Below are 22,330 nucleotides of genomic sequence, written 5' to 3' on the forward strand. Positions count from 1 at the left end.
GAAAAATAATGCTTCTCTTGGGCCCTGAACCATAGCCCCTGAACAGTAAAATCCAACTTAAGGATGGCCGTAACATAAAATTTAGGCAGATATATTAAAGTGATAAGCTACGATTATGTACGTTATAAATATATGTACTGTAATGGAAGAGCAGGGACAAGTACACCCGTCGCGTAAAAATTATATCAAAATAGAATTGACAAGTGCGGTAAGCAAACATTTTACGGTATATAGCAGCAGTCATTCTTATTATAAATTTTAAATAAAGTCAAGATATTGATATAGCATTCTACAATATACTTACCAAAATGATATCCATCAGATCATTTCCGCAAAGATAGAAAAGAAATTGCTATACTAATTACGCATGCAGAATAATTGACGATTTACTTATATTAAATGTTATTTGCTAACATATATATGGAATTGGGAATGAATCAGATATGTAAATGTCACTATTTTTATTTCAATAGGGATACACCCTCTGTCGCTTGATCTGATTGTTTTAATTGATAAATAGTTATTTTAAAATACAAGAATTAAACAAGCCTATACATTAATCAATAACAAATATTAAGAGTGTAAAATAATGATCAAATGGAAAAAATTGCTGTGAAATATATCATTTCATGACTGCTTAGCCGCTAAGAGCATCACACTATATACTTAAATATACTGTAAGCTCAGTGCTTACTCTGAATTATCTTAATTATTAACTCCATCAAACAATAAATTGTTTCATTTCAATTTTCAATACATTTCATAAAATGCCAGTAGCATTGTTCAAGCTCTAGTAAGGCCTATTTTCACACAATACTCGGCTCGCAGTAATTGTTTTCTATAAGTAATAGGATATGACTACACCGTAATTCTATGCTGTCTATCATTCATGTTCACCGATACATCTTTACTAGGATCTGCATGTAGATAATACGATATCACACATACCATGATGATATAAAAATTGGAATTGCTTTTCTTAGTGTAAACCAATATCGAATACCTAATTGGACGTCGCTAAGAGTAAATTATATTATACATTTCTACTTTATATCAAAATAGACTCAAGCTTAATGCATATTATTAATGCCACACATAGATTCAATTAAATGAAATTTAGGTAGAATTCATCCATTTAGCAGATTCTTTAATAGTTCATGCAGCTACTAATTGTTCTTGATGAGAACAATTTCTTAATATTTAGTTTTACAGAGTACTATTATGAATATACCGAATTATAAACCTATTATGCTTTAACGAGTCAAAAAATCGAAAATATAGGTGCAATACCCGTAATAAGATAAAATTATGTCTACTATACTATCACATTCACATATTCAAGAATAAAAAATCATGAGTGTAAGATTTGAAAACATGATCGATTGTAATGTACGACATTAGTGATATCAATCTTGACGCACCGGAAATAATTAACAGTAGAAAAAGAAAATAAAATCATAACATTATTACTTCTTTAGATGGGATTAGATCATACAGACTTTTAGTGCTCAATCATATAACAGATGATAATCAATTAGACAGATGTGCCATACACATCTACATCATAATCAATCAATGATATCTATTCGTCTCTCAAAAATATATCTTAAAACTAACTGCAATATTCAATTACTATCATATAACAGATGATAATCAATTAGACAGATGTGCCATACACATCTACATCATAATCAATCAATGATATCTATTCGTCTCTCAAAAATATATCTTAAAACTAACTGCAATATTCAATTACTAAATTATTATACCAGCAATCTTTAATAATTGCTATTCAATTCTTTTTTAATAAAGAAACTTAAAACAAATCAATAAAGCAAATTAACAATATCGCCATGTATACGTCATATTATCTTCCGGAACGTATATACAGCTTCAATTAGATTTCGGTATTGTTCATAACAACCTACAAAGATAAATTAGACGTATGACGCGTACCGCTTCATACTGTATTCTTCTAAACAAAAGATTAATGTTTTAAAAATTCCTAGAAATTACAGTCAAGTTGTGTAATAAAACATTCTTCGATAGACTTTAAGTTAGCAAATACAATTTAATTTTAGATGATAGATGAATCAAATTTACTCAGTATATTAATTATTCTATAAGTTTTATACAGTAATGATAACAATAGCTGACATTAACATCATCGGAATGATAGCTAATGCTTACAGTATTCAGAAAATATTAATAATCGTATTGTAACAAGTTCCCGAGCAAATGTAGAGACAACGTATTAGCAAAGAATAGAACTTTATTAAGACTTATAAGTGCAAACTAATAAAGTATGACAGCAACGTTCATATATATAGTCTATCATGGAATATTCTAGAACTTATTAGTAGATATTATAATATACATAGACTGAGTATTCTAGAAGGTTCTGCATGTATATGAGGTTCAAATGCGTGCGCATCTAAGACTGACTCTTACGAAGTCACTCTACTAATACTATGACACGTACATTGACAATTGTGATATATACCGATCATGAAATCCCAAATTTAGAAAAATAAGGGCTTTATTGAATCTTATACAAAGATTAACTACACATAGCTCTACTCTAGCCGAATATTACTACTAATGACTTCTACAACGAACTAACTGAATAATCTAAAGTTGCATGCCTTTATACTTTTCGTAGCATTCGCAGCTACAATCCGCATGGCAACCTTTTACCTTATTTTACATATAGTTAAATTATTCTTAGTAACACTATTCTACTGCGGACCATCATTAATCCGATATGGATACGACTACAGTATTTACGTAGACATTATTCACACCAGCCAAAGTACAATGAATTGAGCATATCCTAATATACGATTTACGGTTCTATTGTTACCTATAACCTTATTAGTAACTCAACACCTTACTGTATATAGTCATCTGTACTTTAGCATAGAGTCTATACCACTACAGTCTATAGTTATGGCTACCAAATATCTCTTAGGATAAAAATAGAAGTTACGCTACTGTATATTACACTAAACATGGCTAATAGTCTACAATCACAATGCTAAGTTACATTACAACAATATTTACACACTGATAAATCATTTATCATCGACAAAGTCCCTAACTGCTAATAATATAGTATATACCGCTATTATACAGGGATGCAAAGAAATTGTATTAATGAATTCACTTATGGAAAAGATTTGTCTTATATTCGTAATAAGCACGATCTATCCTAACTAATTACAATTAATAACTGATTTTTTAAGTTAAAGTTTGGATCTAAAGCAACTTACGGTAGTATTGAGATAGTAGACTATCGGTCATGTTTAGTATGATGTATAAAATATTCAAGTTATGTATCGGATTAAAAGTAAGTCGCAATCTATTTTATCATTTATTTCTTCAAGTTTACAAGACTGCAATGAATTAAAAACTCCAGGTAAATATCAAAATATCTAGCTTCAACTACGAAAGAAACCTTTGGTAATTATCAAGTTAATATTTATTTAGAATTTAGCTTAATCATTGTGAATTAAAATTCATAATTAAAAAATACACATCAAAAAATCAACGTACATTTATAGCAAAAATATTAATGCTAACCATAAGATCCCAAATATCAGAAGATTCTATCTATCTGGCTTGTTAAACCTTATATACCTTATATACATATTTATATATGTTATACATAACGTTTGTACGTAAGGTTTCAAATGAAAATGGACTGCATAATTCCCCATTGTAATACTGGGCAGTTACGAGAATCTTATCTATTTAATAGAACCGTGATAGTGAAATTAGGAAAAATCTTTCGTGAACTTTTAGATCTAACTATATCAATTATTAATATTTCTATCTAATAATTAAGTCAATTCGATATCTAAACCTGCAATGATTATTTTATAAACTTAAATGTACAGCCTTATACACTAGTATTCTGGAAATTTTTGAGGAAAAAAATTTAATGAATATGCGAAGTAAAACCTTACAATAAATCTGCACACATTATATGTAACTACAATGACTAGATATTAATCTCTTGGGCTAATTTTGTACGTATTGATAGACTATTTCTCCATAATTTTATATCTAAAATTTGATATATATCAATAAGGCGTGATTGATTGTACAAAATCAATGTCCGAAGCGATCCTTCACTCCATTATTCTATATGTAATGCCATATTGATGATTGCAAGCCTTTCTTAGGCTAAATGATCCAGTATAATTTTACTATTACCGAAATATCCTTTCTGAATATCAGTCTCTAAATATAGTGCTTAACGTAAGTTAAAGATAGCAAATTATTGAGAATCTGTAGGATTAGGGATGACTGTTCGAAACATTTCTTAAACAGATTATAGCGCCCTAATAAGTGATTTAGGGAAAGATATATAGATTTAGTATTTTTCGTTATTTTTTGATAGAGCTGGTTCATGACATATAAATTTAATGAAATGATGATTTTCCATGAGAGACGACAAATACTAATTTTCTACATTATTGTAGACTATTTTATTCATAAAAATTGGGACAAGGCACTGATTGTATTATTAGAAACATTATTATTAGTAACGTAGAAATGTAAGATTAATAACGTTTCTAAGGCTTGGAGTGATTAGCATTATCATACGGAGGACTGAGTTGTTAATTAGCTTATTATTAAGTGCGAGATATTACAAGGCCATAATTATCGATTTACTAATTTCATACTAATCTTCTATTCGTAAGTCTTATATAAATTTATGGTAACCTAATATAAAAGTTTTATCTAATGTGCACCAGGTGATTTATCTAAAAGCCATATAAGACCGGTGCCTTATTAGTTTGAGATAAGTGCTCGAGTTATAATATGTCAGGGGCTTTTAATATCCTATCTGTCAAGATTAACTTTATGGAATAAATGTTTAATGTTCTCAAGCTGTTTCTCCAACTACCGTTGTACAGGCTATATCGATACTAGTAATTAGTCGGTAGAATTAATTACATCCTTATACAGCCAGTTCTATGCTGACTTCTGTAGATGCATTTTTAGTAGTGATTGTCTACATATCGCACTTGTTCGCGACACTAATATACAATCTGTCTATGCTAATGAATCGCTTCTAATAATACTGAATAAGTACATGTGCTAACAAAGGAAATTGCCTAACAGATAAATATGGTACTTTCTCCGAATTATATCTTTATTTTAATGATAATATGACATATAACCGATCTCAAAATTTCCAAATTTGTGGAAAACTCGGACTTTATTCGATCTTTGTGCAAAAAGTAACTTGCACACAGCTCTGCTCTAGTCTGAATATAACCACTAGAAAGACTTCTAAAAAGAATTTAGAAAGCTGCCTACTTATATGCGTATACTTTCCGTAGCGTTTGTGCAGGGATCAGCATGGCAACATTCTACTTAAGTTTATACATGTTCGAATTATTAATAGTCACAACACTTTACAACGCACCATCTATAATCCAATATATTAGTTACATATCTAGCTCTGCCTCGAATATCAATGATGACTCAACAGTCAATACCCTATTCTATGGTCATATACAGTATATTTTAGCATAGAGTCTTTTTTAATTACAGACTATAGCTATGGGCTATTAAATAAGCCTTTAGATAAATGTAGAAAGTTACACTACCATACATCATGCTAAACATGGCTAATGGTTTACAATCCAATACCAAACTACGTTACAGGCGAATGCTGGATATAGTATGCTATGAAAATGTAACTGCTCTAAAAATTACTTCAATTTATAAATCGATCAAATTTTATTTAAAAAAAGAGGAATTTTAGGGTATTCTTAATTTAATTCCATGCAATTGATTAATTATTCTTCATAGCAGGATAACGAAATGGGAAGATTTAAGATATCAGAGCAACACTATAATAGAGATTGTGACGCTCAATTCTTAATCGTATTATAATTATAATAGCAAGTCCTATAATTTCTCATTTCTGAGACAAATGCATGTAGCCTTAATGAAGGTGATCTAATAATTATCTTAAAAGTAATCTTATATTGATATATACCTTAAGGTTACGTGATATAAGTTATTGATTATTACTATTACAAGAAAGTACAAATTTGTAAAATAAAGCAATTATTTCTGAAAATCAATTATGTAGCTTATCAACTAAAGAATATGCGATAACTAAAGAAAACGTACAAACAATTTTTTACTAATATTTATTAGAGTATTAAAACATAAATCAAACATTGCTCAAGTACTAAGCAGCAGATTGCCAAAAAAGAACACTATCGACAATACATTATGAATCGATGAGATGATAGCTCAAGATGGACTGGTTCAAAAAGCATAGAAATTACGGATCTAAATTTGGGTGGTTAAAATTAACAAAAGCTATTAATTCATGTTCCATGAATAAATGGGATTAGTACAGTTTATAAGTTCACTTCTCTTGTCAGTGTTACCAAACCCAAATATAGCAAACATTATTTTCAATTTCATACTAACATATTTGAAAAAGTGTAAAAGATACCGATTGTATAATGAAATATCTTCAAATTTTATTCCAAAGCCCATATTTAATGATGGCTAACAACTTCATTTCTTTGATTACCGGTACTCGACAAAGTAGGATGATCACATGCTGAAGCTAAGGTAGAAACACTAAAATTTATAATGAATAATAAAGTGAATGGTATTAGATTACAGTTCTAAAATTAAATTGTAAGTATTATTATGATTAATATTCTTATTAACAAAAGTGAGTATCAACAGCATTGCGGTGATTCCATTTAATCAAAGTATATATTGTGAAAGGACATTTGATCATATTAAAATGTACATATATACAAAGTAGCTATCCCTGTTTTACTAACCTATTAGCCGATCCCTCTCTCAATTCAGCTATCAATTTAGCGTTATGAACAGAAAATTACATTTTTAGCTACTCGTTTATTTAAAATATGTACTCGATAATCGTAAAATCTATAAATATATCTAAGCTAGCTATCAGTAACAAGAATAAAGGAACAGCTACTATAGTCTAGCATATGCAATTATTTTAAATCAATCATGGTTACTGCCAAACGAGCGAACATATTTATATCTGGTACCTGGCATCTTATTCAAACTGGTCGAATATCTTTCGATTCTCTTACATCGACGGGACATATTCTCCGCAGAAACTGGAAACTTTGCTACTATACCATGTTCGTTCAAATGCATATTTTTACCCTAAATTGAAAATTGAAAAGAAAAAATAAGTGTATTATATTAGTCCTGTAAATTAATAGTGATATTCAATCACGTAAATCATAAACTGATATTGACTTAATTTTAAGTATCACTTAACCTATCGTTTAATTATCTTATCAGCTATATTAGATCGTAAATCTTGCATAGATACAAGTTAGAGCTGAATTATGTACGTGGCATTTAACAAATTAAATAGTAATAAATCGCACTCGAACATCTTTATTAGCTTCGCCCACGGTATAGCTTGGAAAGATCATTGAACCGAATTTGAATTTTGCCCGAATATAATCTCGCACCTAATAGTAATTGAAGTAATCACGACATAAATTGGTAACACTTTTATCAGTTTAATCATTAGTCATTCTACCCTTTTAATGTACGAGTTCTATATTCTTTACATGTACAGCATTCTCAGTATGGTATCGACATTGATAGTAAATAATCTTAAATCTTTATTTAAGTAAATATATATGTGCTGGCTACGAAGTAAGATACTAGAAACTTACATTTCGATCTCGAAAGCAGTGAAAGTAAAAGATTAACAACCCCTAAAAGAAGTATAAATCACCACCTCATCAGTATGAAAAAGTACCGTAGAATCGGCAAGCTTAACTTATACATGTAGGACTGACCACACTCTTAAACTTAATTTGTAGTTGGACGACGGATGAAAACTTACCTGTGGACAGTTCAGTATTGTAAACAAGTAAGCGAAAACGATATCATTTGTGGAATAAAGTAAGATACCAAATATCCAAGATAAGCCAAAGAGAAATGCTAATGAAGTCACAGCTTTTATTCCAGCCCTGCACAAAATTAATTAAAAGATTTCGATTTGATCTTTCGTATTACTTAAGATTATTCAGCTATCAGTAATATAGAGCTTCAGTCGTAATAAAATTATTCATAGCTGTCAGAGATTTCTTCCACTAAGATAATATAAGATTGTAGCAATTCTCTTTCAGCCTTATTGCAGTATCTGCATCCTAACAATCAAATCCTGGAGTAACTCTTTATTACACTCGTACTTAAACTTTTGAATTTCAGATTTTCGGACCATAGCTTTAATTGAGAAAAGAGACCTGATAGCGGCAGCTGCAATCGTAAAGTTACACTAAAACACCCCATAAAGAAGGAAAATATTGAAACATTACTAACGGATTAGAATACCAATATAAATTCTAGATACTCGTCACTGAATTAGATAAATATGAAAGTAGTCAGATCTTTTAACTAGCTCCATATTTAGCACACAGAAGAGGTCACAACTATCGCTAAAACATATTAATTGCATACAGAGGCTAATCGATAATATCCCATTTATACAGGTTTGAAATTCCTATCGATTATCTGGTTTATAAGATACTCTTTATAATTATTACAAATTTTATTGGTGCATTGACAGCATCAATTGCCTCACCGAAACGACTAAAATAACCGGACCAACAAAAAGCCACATTTGGTAACTAGTACTTTCGATCCAACAACTATAAAAAATGATGGCCATTGATGCTATATTAACTGAAATTGGGTGCATGATCATCATAATTTCGTATTTCGAACTTACTATTCTGAATTACCATAGGCACTTATTCCAGTAGATGCTGAAACAGATACGATTACAGCTGGAAGTGCTAATTTGAAAGATAATTAAAAAATACAATAAATGAGCAAAAATAAGCAATTACATATAACTAAACAATTGTAAGATTAAATAACAGTTATGCGCAAGCTAAAGAATGGCATATCTTAAAACAATCCTAACGATCATCAGAATAACAACCGAAAAAAGAATACTGTCTATTATTAATAAATAATAAAAATTAGGTCATTAAAAGTGCGAACCTGTATTTCATCAAACATTAAAATTTTAAGATAATGATAGAGTTAATTTAATTAACATATTTTATGCCTACCCCAGCCTGAAATAAAATAAACCCGTAGCACTTTCGGATTCATATTTTTACGTAAGGAAGAAATTCTCTGCATGAGTACTATAGCTTCTATCATCATCCATGCTAAACTAGCTAAATAAAAAAAATGTAATCCAACTGCAATGATGGTGCAAAGAAGCTGCAATTGAAGGATAGCAAATCTTATTTTCATTTACAGCCACTTTAAATAAATTAGGATATTATTACAACAAATGCATTGCAATAGATATTTAGATGAGAATCATACTTAAAATACTCATTATAGCAATATCTTATCCATTGAGATATCTTAAATGTATCATGATGATTACTAAGCCTTAAATGATCTATAATATAAATTCAAAAAGTAGATAAATACTAGTGATAAAGTGTCTTGAAAATACAACACGAACTACAGTTTCTTGTAAGCTTCACTTTATTACATAAGATTAGGTTCGTCTCATAACTACCAAGAACTATCTAGCTTCAATAGGACTATCTCTGGACTATCTTTTACAGCGAAAGCTTGAGGTTTATATACCCTTTGTTACAGAATGAATTTTACACATTGTAATCATATCTTGCCAATTAAGTCGCAAGACAACAGTTTATCATGGCGCGAATTATTCATTATTTACGCGTCTAATTAAAGCGCCACAATGCAGCTCTCACAGTACTAACATAATTAGTGCTATCTATTACTATCATGAAATCTTAATATAAACATCTCAATAGTATCAAGACAATACGTATGTAAACCTCTGCTATAAATAGATATCTTCAAAATCATACTATCCAACAAACAAGTACTACTACTCTCGTGCAGTCTTATAATCATAATCCAAGCTAAATTTGGGGCTGCACTACAATACTGTACAACCAAAATACAACAAATAGATCACTCCATCCATGATCGAAATAACTTTAGCATTTATACACATTCCTGATATCTTTCCAATTGAAGACTAATTACCGTTAGTTTTGTAGTTTGCATGCCAGCTAGAAACCCGCAAATGGATACTGCCATGGCTGTAGACAAGTTAAGATGAATAAAATTTTTTGCTGTATATAGTTTCCTACATTAAAAGAGGTTAAGAAAACCGCTGAATTAAAATTTATATCAAGATTGATTGATATTGATATAGTAAATATGCTATGGATTGAGTGATTGAACGTGAGTCATTCAACAATTCCGCAAATATTACCAGAGTTGGTGCATGACTCCTGTAAAACTACAAAGCCGGTGACAAACACAGTATTTATTGTCTAATTGCGTTTAACTTACATCTAATAAACAATCAATAACTTAGTAAATTATTAGCTTATGAGCAATTCTGATCAAAGAAGACTCTGTACAAGTCCCAGCTCTCACAGCTATGCTATGCATTAAGTGATAGATTCAATGAATTTTGAGAGCATCTTTTATATTATAAGTTCTTTCTCGACTGGAAATATTTGCAATAAAACTATTAATAGGAGTATCTTCTATTAAACTTTACTACGTTATACTGTATTTAAAGAACTCGTATTTGTAGTATAAGTTAATAGCACTATCATATTTTGCATGAAGCTCTTCGTCTACGTTAATGATCAGATGCTCATACTTCCACACTATCAATAGTTATATAGCAACAATACTTACTGGGCTAATAAATCGTTATGTTGAACAGATAACTACCGCAATAAATAATATTCATATCACATAATTTTTTATCTGACGGATTTATAATACGATTATAACCCATCTTACTTACTTGTTGCTAATTAATATCATTATCATTATCAGTAAGGCAAATAGTGAAATAGAGTAACCAATATAAGTGATATAGCGGAGGTAAAGATCATGAGGCCCAGTAATCGCCTATAACAAAAATACAATCGATCATTTCAAAGTATGACGTTGAAATTAGTAATACAAATTTTGCGATTTGCTACATTTGCTTTTACATATTCCAAATTAAGCATATTATATCTTTGAGACAAAATGAGGCATAAATTATACAATGGAGAAAAATTATCTTTCGCTCGATTAATTATCCTGTCTGTCATAAAAAATCTAACCTATTCGTAAACTATAGAACTGGATGATAAATTATCAAGATAAAAATTCTTTTTCTGGAACGTAACAAAAGTAATTTTCCATAAAAATGGATTATTCAATGCAGATACAAAGCGGAAACAATGATGAATTGCAACATGCATATAATCATAATAATTTTCAACATATTGTATTGTATCAACGCAATTGTATCACCTTAAACATTTCTATTTTACCTTGGAACTTCGCATAAGGACTGCAAAACTCGTAAAGTGATTGGTAGTGCAATGTACTGTAGTAGAATTATGATCTAATAATTTTATTCCATATTTCAACCATCCACTGCAACATATTTATATTTAATAAAGCATGATCAGTATAAATATAGATAAAACACATCATAATCTTGACTTTGAACAACGATATTTCTAATAATCACAAAGAAATCCAAGATGAATGTCTTAGTCATGATCATTACAGTCAAGAATCCATTTCAGAGAACAAGTAAATAAGATTGATTTCAATTTTAATAAGCACGCAATAGTATTTTAAGCATAACATAAAAACTAGCTGTATAATGCATCTTACGTTTTCTCCCAATATGCACACTGATAAGGTGGGATAGGCTAATAGAAAAATGATCATGAGGTACAGTATTAATAATAATAAATGTTGAAAATAATCAAGTAATCATCATAATTACTTAACTGACCTGTTTGTGTAGTATTTTAAGGTAAAAATGAACCGGTTCAGTAAAATTTTTATCTTGGCGTGGATACATAGAGCAAGACAAGATACTAGAAATAATAAACCTAAGGGAAATATTTATAAAGCAGCTTAATATAGACTTGTATACTGATTAATATCAACAATAAGGTTAAGAAATAAAAATTTTAAGGGAAATAATTACTTTGTATTATATATATATTGGATAAAAGTGGATTACCTGCTAGTAATTTTTTTAGTATCGTTTTGTGCCCAATTTCCTTCTACGTTTAACGATCGCACTACTACAGTAACAGCTTCACCTAGAAATCATTAATAACATCATTAATAAATAACTGCTATCATATACTGTAGTGTAATAAGATTACACAATTGCAATCGTTCGTCTCGCAGGTTTGTACGTATATTAGTATATCATTCAAGATTATGATACGAAATAGGCTAAATATTATTTAGAATTGGATATCGTTTTATTACCTTACCTCAACTTGTTAATTAATATATTGTACGAGTATTTAGGTAATGAATAAAAAATAACCAAAAATATTTGTTACCTTGACCAGATAATTGCAATACTGATTTAGGAATCCTCATTTCTGCTACAGACTTATTGGATAACGATAACGCCATATTGATAGCTGACCGTATATCCGATGCCGAGATCGTTTGAATGATTAATTCTAACACATTCAACGTGAAAAGTTATGAATAACATTAGAGTACGTAACAAGAAATCATATTAATCGGTGATGATGTCCAAACAGCCCCTTTCTACAATAAAAACATTATGCGGAAACTAGAATACAGAGATTTGTACACGTGCAAGCAACAACGACATCATCAAATAACCGGCACATGTTTACAAGCTTGAGATGATAATGCAACCCTTCTTGTGTAGTACATAACAAACTCTAACTAAGGAGAAAATGAAAGTGAATATGACTTAAGAAGGTCGACTGATGTAACTCCAAAAAAGTAGTGTACTGATATAATAGATTTACCGCCATTGTCATGAAATAATACCTGACTGTAAAGTTGAAATTGTAACTTGTGTAGTAATATTGCGTTGATTAACCTCCTTAGCTAAATCTGCATCATATTGCTCAATTTGCTTTAGAACGAATTCAAGGTTCTACAGAATAGCATACAGAGAAATTTCGGTTAAGTGTTTTAGCCGATGGAATATTTTGATTAAGAAACATGTAACACAATCCTTTCATTTCTTCAACCGTGAAGAAACTGATAATTTGGATAATAATTCAGATCACATTTCAAATTTTGAAACTTTTCTATCGCAAAATCTTGAAGTATATCTACATTTGACTAACCTTGTCGGTGCCAGTTGTAATATTCGCAATAAATTGATCATTCGTTGCTTTTATCTTATTAATCTATGAAATAAGAGGAAAATTTAATACGATAACGCTGATTATTTATCAACATTTAATATAACCAAATTGTGCCAGTATGAGGTGAGCTACGTACTCGTATACTCGTAACCGTAAAATCATCCTAAGAGGAATTGTAATTTAATTGTATTTAGTTTAAATTTAATCCCAAACCGGTGATTAAGAAATTTTTAAATCATTAAGAGTAGGTAATCTAACAAGTTATTTGATAATTATGATATTATTTTAAACTTATCATGATCATTTTTTTCCAAAGATAAACTAATATTTCCAATCGAGAAAATATCATTTAATAAGTGACATTAGTACTATTCTAACAGCTTGTTACCTACCGTAGTATTTTTTAAAATCAAAGATAGAGCATTAATCATGTTATCGCTATTATTAACCGTCTTATTAGCCTTGATAAGATCCGGAAAATAGTTTGCATTATTTGGTGGAGCTGGCTGATTTACTGCCATACTTGCCGCAATTTCTATAACTATGATATAATATTAAAAAACAAAGTTAAAGGATGGAGTCTATGGAAATTAGCATCTAGTAATATGAATAGCTAAGGAAAAGATTTATTATAACAGTTTCAAATAGACCCTATGCTATTGATTTGATTATATATGTACCCATATAAAATACAAAATCATATCCACTGGATGGTATCAGTTTATTTTTATTGAGTTGAAGTAGGCTCAGCAAGAATAGTAATTATTGTTGTATAGATCTCATTTATCACTAGTTATGCTACGAATATAACTTAAGAAAAAGCCCCAGAATACTCCAATATCTGCGTCTCATAACTGACAGACCATCAGAATGATAATGACTCCATAGATATTTCACCTGGAGTCAGTAGATATTAATTGAGTCTAATATTCGCATACCTGAAGGAGATTTCCTAGAATATTCTGATGGCTGCATTGCTGCCAATGAAAGTGTATCTAAATGATGGAGTAAATCGGCCGATACATTGCTAGAGAGACCACTAGAAGTTAAATATCTGCAATCATCACTAGCCATTTTATACCCTAAGAAAAATAGCATGCATTACTAATTGGTAGGGATAGAATAAAATAATGAAGGTCGTATCTGAATTTATTAAATCTAATTTATTAAAGCCGTGGGCATTAAAGTTTCTCTACTTGAGTTAAATATACGGTATAGCAGTATATCGAAATTAGTATATCTCATGAGTAGCTAGAGTATATCGTGACGTAAAGTAGAACAGGAATTAGAATTAAATTTTGAATTATACGTACCGCAGACAGACGACATTAACAGATCTGCATGCGTACTAGAGTTAAGATCGGAACCAGTGATGACAATGGCGAGCGAAAATTTATCACCCGTAGTCGGACTGGTTGCGAAAAAGACGCTAGAATTGGTATGTACCAACAAATTAGACGATAACCGCTGATTATGGACATCTTCTACATCCCATACACTTGTACTTATATCCAAGATGTCATCTAATAAAGTAAATAACAATCATAAACCATAGGCAAAATTAGAAGTGATATTTTATGAAATTAAAATGAGACTGCAATAAATCCCAGCAAATTACAATAGTAATCGTGTTGAAAGTGTAACAGCAATATGAAGCAAGCACTGTATTAGGTAGAATTGCCTTTTATGCATAACAAAATGATTATAGATGATGGGCTAATATGACGAAACGGAGATTAATCTCACCTGATACCAGCATAATTAATGGATTCTGGTATACACTGGAACTAACTTGTGATTTGTAATCGATAGAAGCGGTCGATGGTGAGTAATTCGTTACACCCGAAATTAAAATAGTAGGACTACTACCAGCCCGAAAGGTAGTCGAGGAAGATTGAATATTCAGAATCTCTAGTTCGCTTAAACCTATACTTTTTAAAGCAGATTGGACATTGAAACTTTCTTGATCGTCTATCACTGCAATTGTCGAAGCAGATTGGACGTTAGATAGTTCTTGATCTTCTAAAACTGTACTAGTTGAAGCAGATTCAATATTGAAAGTTTCTTGATCGCTTAACGCTGTACTTGTCGAAGTAGATTGGACATTAGATAGTTCTTGATCGCTTATAACTGCACTAGTTGAAGGAGATTGAACATCGAAAGCTTGTTGATTATCTATGACTGTAATTGTCGAAGCAGATTGGATGTTAGATAATCCTTGATCGTTAATAACCGAACTTGTTGAAACAGATTGAAGATTGAAAATGTCTTGATCGCCTAACACTGTACTTGTCGAAGTAGATTGGACATTAGATAGTTCTTGATCGCTTATAACTGTACTAGTTGAAGCGGATTGAACAGTAAAAGTTTCTCGATTGCTTATTATTGTGCTTATCGAAGCAATATCTGAGGTGACATCAATAGTGAAAGTTAATGATGATATAGAGGATGCTAATGGATCCTCAAGCGTGCTTGAAATAATATTAGTATACGCAGTAGTAGACGCCAGCAACGGCAAATCACTTGTTTTCGATGTTATAATGCCAGAACTATTCGCTAAAGACATTACGAAATGATCTTCATATAAAGTTGAGCCAGTATTAGCGTTTGAAGTAGTCGAACTCAACAATTCTAATTCATTAGCCGTAGTGGAAAGGAAAGTGCTAGTATTACTAGACGGAATAGTCGATAATAACGGACGATTTATTTGGCTAGTTCCAATATCAGACTGAGAAGTTGGGGAAGGATATAGATTTAATCGGCTAGAAGCAGTTGTTGCTGAATTAATATTGTTACTGGTTAGCGTAAATATCATTGATGAGGAAATCAATTGGCTAGTAGAAACATTACGGCTTGCTGAACTTGTGCTAATTGCGGTCGTGATAGGGTAAGTAACATGACTAGCATCAATTGGTTTTTGACAAATGTATACACAATCATAGTCACAGCCATAATCACACCAAGTTGCTTGAACAATATCAGTGATCTTTGAAATATAAACACATCCTTTAGCTAAACTTGATGGACAGGTTAACGACCAAAATGCTGAACCAGTTGTAACGTTTTGACCAGTCGCCAACCAATGATAACTATCTAACTGGTTGTTCCCCACAGTATCTTTTAACCCAATCCAGTGGCAAGTGTAGAGTGTTAGTAGATCTTCTAGCCCATTATGAATTACATTGCTATTATCAACTACTAAATCACCACTAGGAAATGCCTGACAAGCAGTTCGAGCATCATCAAAGTCTTTCACGCTCCCAAAACGCTTAAAACAATACTTATCGATTTTTGTCCATCCACTCTCGCAGGCATCTATTCAATTTAGAGTGGGTCATTAGCTGAAATATGTAATTTCTTAACAGTTACTTAACATATTGTTCTGACAGGTCTATCAAATGGTAATACTATCTGTTAAATGAGCACATTATCGTAAACCGTCTGCAAAGCGACGGGAGTTTGCACTAGTCATTAATAAAAAAATTATTCTTCCGACATTCAACCGCAGTTTATCGTATTGCTTGAGTTTTACAATCTTGTACTTCTGCGGCCTTATATGCACATAATACGAATAGTATAAGTACATCGTTTCATCACCAGCAATCATGAAATTACCTTATTAGAATAGTAGTATTCTACTTTTTAATGCTATTGTACTTCAATTACTACTGTAATTAGGTGGAACTACTACATTTATGCAACTCCAGATTCGAAGATTAATTGAAACTGCTGTTATTTTTACGACATGCTCTCAACTGAAGTAAGCTAACCTCTTGAAATTATAATCATATATATCAATAACATAATCCTTTCTTAGTCTGTATGCTTGCTAATTTAAACTCATTTTTAAATAGCATCTATGGCGATCTACCAACTCTGATAGCCCATCCAAAACGATACTACGCAATAATTATGTTCTCCTTCAAGTTTACTCAAGGCCAAGCGTTAGGTAACGAATAACATACTACGAACATGATACAGTACAGACATCAGCATCAGCATCATGATCAAAGTCAAAAATAGGAAGAATCTTCATTTGGTAGGCATCTGTCATACTGTACGGTAATTACCATCACTCAAGATTATGTTGTCGCTAATAGTTTTAAAAGTATTATTAAATAACTTCACTAATAATCATTATTGCAACTTTGATTTAATTAATCAATTTAGGCAATCAATAATGATCTCATTACGCCAAAAAGTAAATTAATTATTCATTATTATATAAATCATAATTTCTAGAAATTTAATCTATTAGTTATTTTACGATTAATCCGCTATCCGTATTATTTAAATCATCTATTGATTAATAGTTTAACAAACCGTCAGCGCTGATGGCAGTTAAGGTTAAAGAAAGGATCTAAAAAAAGATAAAAAATAATGATATTATTTCTTTCAAGGTGAAAAGCCATAACACAATTGATCAAGCTGGTTGGATATTACAAGCCTTCGAAACATTTTTTTAAAATTGCTTTCTAAATATTCAATATTACGATTAGAAGACAAAAATTGGGTAGAAGGAATTTTAAGAACAGGAATACAAAGCAGTAAATACGATCATCGGATACCGTATAGAGTAAATAAGCATCTTATTGATCGAAATTTGGCGTTCTTTCAAAGCGGAAAAAATAATCAATCAATTGTATGTCAATATACAATCTATTAGCAGTTTAGCACAACCTAAAACTAAGAAAGAGAACGCATAAAATGCTATCTATGTGCTATGATATTTAAAATTTCATGCCGAAATTTTCTGAACGCTCGCATTGAATAAAATTTCGTCTTGCGCTTGTTATTGATATTTTTATGTTAGCATTTTTAAATCGTTATACGATAATAGGCAACATTAATGTACGTACGTATTAAGAAAGTAATCTATAAATCCTGAAAAATCTAAGATACATGCCGAGCATAGGTAAATTAAAATAGTATCGGTCTTAAAAGTGAACTAGTATCCATTTGGGTACGATTAAAATACATTAGAATAAAAGTAAAGAGTAGATAGCTTCTAAGTACAATCTTGTTATATCTTCAATCGATACTACTGCACCACTATGAGTAATGCATATTACAAGGCGAGAAGATCTCTATAAACAGTTTTTTGCATTCTTTCTTAAAATGCTCTAGAATAGAATCAAAGTGTCAGCCGTTACGACCAATATTCCAGTCTCATCTGCCATAAAGGCATTCTAATTAAAAAATTTAAATGAAATTTAATATCAGAAATACGAAAAGCATTGAAATTACCAAAATAATTTTCATCAGGTCTGCTAACCAAGGTAGAAGTAAAATAGTTGCAATAGGAATAAATGATGTTGAGATATTAACGATATTCTCGTATCAAAATAATATAGCTGCTAGTAACCATAAATGTTTCAGTTATTAAAATTGCGCTAATAATATTTCACGTACAGTATTCATTCTCACATATCAACAATAACAGAATAGATAATAAAAACCGAAATGAGAGACAGAATTTATTATAGAATATCCAGTATCAAGCCTATATAACAGCCGAAATAAGTAAATAGAATGGATTACACGTCCAAGCATTGACTCTAAAAATAGAACAATAATTATCACCTGTGTTACAACAATAATAGATTTACATTTTCTTTCAATTTTTAATTTGCCCGAAGATATGCGCAATAATTTATCGTTTTTTCTAGCAACAAGCATCTGTCACAATCCTCGCTTGTGGTAAGAATTTGCAATAAACTCTAATGTAGGTACGATAACTCGGGCTACTTCTCTAGTACTTCGAGTCTCCATGTTAGCGATATATGAGAACTTGATTTCTTGGCTGTACACCATAGGCAACTAATTAATTACTTTTTCACGTTGCGACTCCTACACACTTTTTAAGCAATTACTACTTTTATTTTACAACCATGCGCACTCAAATCAACTTCTACGGCTCAATTATTACCATCTATTATGCTGTTCAATCTGCAGTAAATTAACATGCAATAGTTTGCATTTAATATCACAATTCTACCATCCAAAGTACTAACTACAAACCTAGCAAAAATTTTACATCAAACATAACATTTGACCTTATTTGGGCTATTCTAAGGTATTCATTATTCGAATATTAACTAGTAATACTTAATTGGTAACGCATTATCGTGACAGCATCATATTCAGTCTTATTAATTAATCATGCGTATGCAATGCTGTCTTCCATATTAAGACCCTACATTTAATTATATTACTATATCATAAGCTATGATGATATAAAGTCGAAATTACCTATCATACTGCATGTAAATTTTGCACCTATAACGGTAAGCAGCAGTAATAATTTGTGTTCTATTTTCCAAGTGTGTACTACATTAAATCAGTTTGGATTTAATATCAACACCTCACAGTGACTGTGTGCCGTTATAAATATGTGTAAAGGCGCTCTTAAGATATAAAAATTATCCAATGACCTTGCGACAGTGTTATATACTGTATTAGAGTAGAAATATCTATGTTAAGATAATTTTGTTAGACTATCCTTATTTAGTTAACTTCTAATTTGGATATACTGTGTTTTAATATAGCACTGACTTTTTATGACAGTGACACTTACACACGTACTGAAATTAATAGTTATAATAGGGAATGCAAATCATCTACTTACAGTTCAAATCATTGTGATTGTAATTTACTTATGATAGATTGTAAATTATCATGGAAATATTCCGTGATAGGATATATCGTAATCTGACTATTCTGTATTAGTCATCACATGTCTATGTTCGTAAATACTGTTGTCTGCATTAAGGGAGCAGTAGCTAAAATTAATATCCAATTCAGTAAATGATCCCAATGTTAATCGTATTAGCTATGACTCATGAACTATTGAGGAATAGTATATAAATGCAGTATATCGTGTAATAAAGTGGATTCTCAAACTTAGTGTTTAACGTAAAATACGAGGCGTTTAAGTCTTTGTGTAGTCTGCTAGTAGAGCAAAAGTGTTTCTGATAGTGCAGATATCGTTCCTTGATGCGTGGTTCAAGGAATTGTCTTATTTTTCGTATTGCACATTACGTTATCTTATTGCAAAGCTGTTTTGTGACAGACCTCTAGATTCTTCATTTATATACGGCTACTATTTTCTACTGATAGCAAAATTTGCTCAAATTCCTAATCATATTCAAAGAGGGCTAATCATGTACTAAACTTCAACCTGTCATACTTTAAGAAGTATAAAATCAAGTTTGTATATGTAAAATTAAAATAGAATTTGTGCCCCTATATCATTATCTCATAACTGAACAACAGTAGTTCGTCAGATAACTTAAAAATCAAGTTTTATTTGATTATAATAAACAGTACTTTGCAATATTAATCAAGGCATCATTATTAAAAATATTAGTTGAAATGTATGAAACAAATATTGCAACTATGATGGAGGGTTCGATATCTCAGAGGATTGAGATTTAGTCGCCATTTATGATTAATACAACAAAGGGTTTATAAAAGTTATGCTTTATTGTAGGTTAGTAATGTGAAGTACAGTGAGGTAGTTACGGTAGATCAGCGTGCAAGCTGTCGTGAGTAACGAGTAGAAGTATTAGACTGTGAGAGACTAACTAGAAGACTAACTGAGAGGCTAATGAACTCTGTGGTAGAAATCGCCGGTATTTATAGTTTTAAAGATAGAGCACATGCAGAGAATAGGATTGTGGAATTAGATGCAACATATACCATAACAGGTTACAAAATAGCAGATGATTGTAGAAAACAGCGAGTACCGTAATAACTAAATACAGTAGTCTATATATGAATGTAGAGTAAGCGGACTGTAGATCTGTCTAAATATAAGAGCAATACAACAAAATGTCTATATTTAAGAGTAGAATATAGTTACAGTATATTCTAAATACACTACAGCAACCATGATGTTTGATTGGATAGTTACTAGTGCAAACTCCCGTCGCTTTGCTGACGGTTTACGATAATGTGCTCATTTAACAGATAGTATTACCATTTGTCGTACTCAGTAGACCTGTCAGAGGTTCAGTAACTTTATAAAGTGTACTGTGTACTATTTATGAAAAATTTCTATACGGATATTTTTTAGAGGAATTAGTATGATATTACCTATGATATTATGCATAATGGCTACGACACAGGCGTAGACCGCAGAATTAATAGGCAAGTTGAATTTGAACCGCCGAAATAATGCTATTGTTCACTTATTTTGCCTCTGAAAATAGGCACATCAATAATACTGATATACATATACGAACGAGTTAATGGAGATCAGTAAAAGTTATTTCTTGCAACGTTTTAGAATATACTAACCTATCCGGTATCAACGAATTCTTATTATAAGCTCTTCGTTACGATATTGCTCATTAGCTTAATTAAATGCTATAAATGCTATCAGCGACGGAACCATAAATAGTTAGGAATAAATTTGAACTGATTTTCTATTAACATCTGACCTCGAATCATAAACGAACTTGTTAACTAATATTGGATGTATGATCGCATTGTACGGATCTCTGATGAATTATTAATCTACGTCGACTAATGTTAGCTAATTTGATAATATCTTTATGATCTAAACTTCGATATACGTTGCTTAGGCTCCTTTTTCCTGTCATTATCGGAGATAATGATATTGAAACTTTTTTATATTTCCATTGCTGGATTTATTCCTTATTTTTATTTGTATACGAACATCCATTATTATTAACGAAGAACAGACTTCAAATGGTATATGTATTAATAAGATGTACGTAAGATTCATATATATAAATTCAAATTATGCACGTCATTCAATGGGACTATCTTTGTATTTCAAATTAATAATTATTCTACTTTAAGTGCGAATAGTCATAATGAAGATATCTACTGTTAACATTTAGAGAAAATGTAATCGAATATTTGCCGTATCTTCAAACTTGGTAATAATTTATTATTATGTTAGCTATATCTACAGCCAGAAATAAAGCTATTATAATAGATAAGAATACCAATGTTACCGCAACGACTAATGCTATGTATTATTTTACGGAAATAGATAGAAATCACCTCGATGAATTCTCTTATTTTTACTTTCGTCCTGCAAGTAGACAAGTACAATATGT

The 22,330-nt window shown here is 30.8% G+C and overlaps 1 protein-coding gene across 1 annotated transcript; it reads right to left on the reverse strand.

The window, feature by feature from the left end:
- Positions 1-6,536: 6,536 nt before the first annotated feature.
- On the reverse strand, positions 6,537-17,027 carry TRIADDRAFT_60121 (uncharacterized protein; the record flags this gene model as incomplete). Its single annotated transcript, XM_002116198.1, has 25 exons — positions 6,537-6,621; positions 6,834-6,861; positions 7,071-7,191; positions 7,422-7,508; positions 7,719-7,760; positions 7,892-8,018; positions 8,241-8,326; positions 8,633-8,699; positions 8,780-8,846; positions 9,129-9,239; positions 10,411-10,412; positions 10,880-10,986; positions 11,400-11,505; positions 11,752-11,789; positions 11,876-11,975; positions 12,110-12,191; positions 12,444-12,569; positions 12,913-13,021; positions 13,218-13,280; positions 13,375-13,401; positions 13,631-13,779; positions 14,177-14,320; positions 14,552-14,761; positions 14,985-16,553; positions 17,009-17,027. The coding sequence occupies 25 exons, from the start codon at positions 17,025-17,027 to the stop codon at positions 6,537-6,539; spliced, it is 3,672 nt and encodes a 1,223-aa protein (XP_002116234.1).
- Between the last annotated feature and the right edge of the window lie 5,303 nt (positions 17,028-22,330).

The sequence above is a fragment of the Trichoplax adhaerens genome, genomic scaffold (genome assembly GCF_000150275.1).
Source record: "Trichoplax adhaerens TRIADscaffold_14 genomic scaffold, whole genome shotgun sequence".
NCBI lineage: Eukaryota > Metazoa > Placozoa > Uniplacotomia > Trichoplacea > Trichoplacidae > Trichoplax > Trichoplax adhaerens.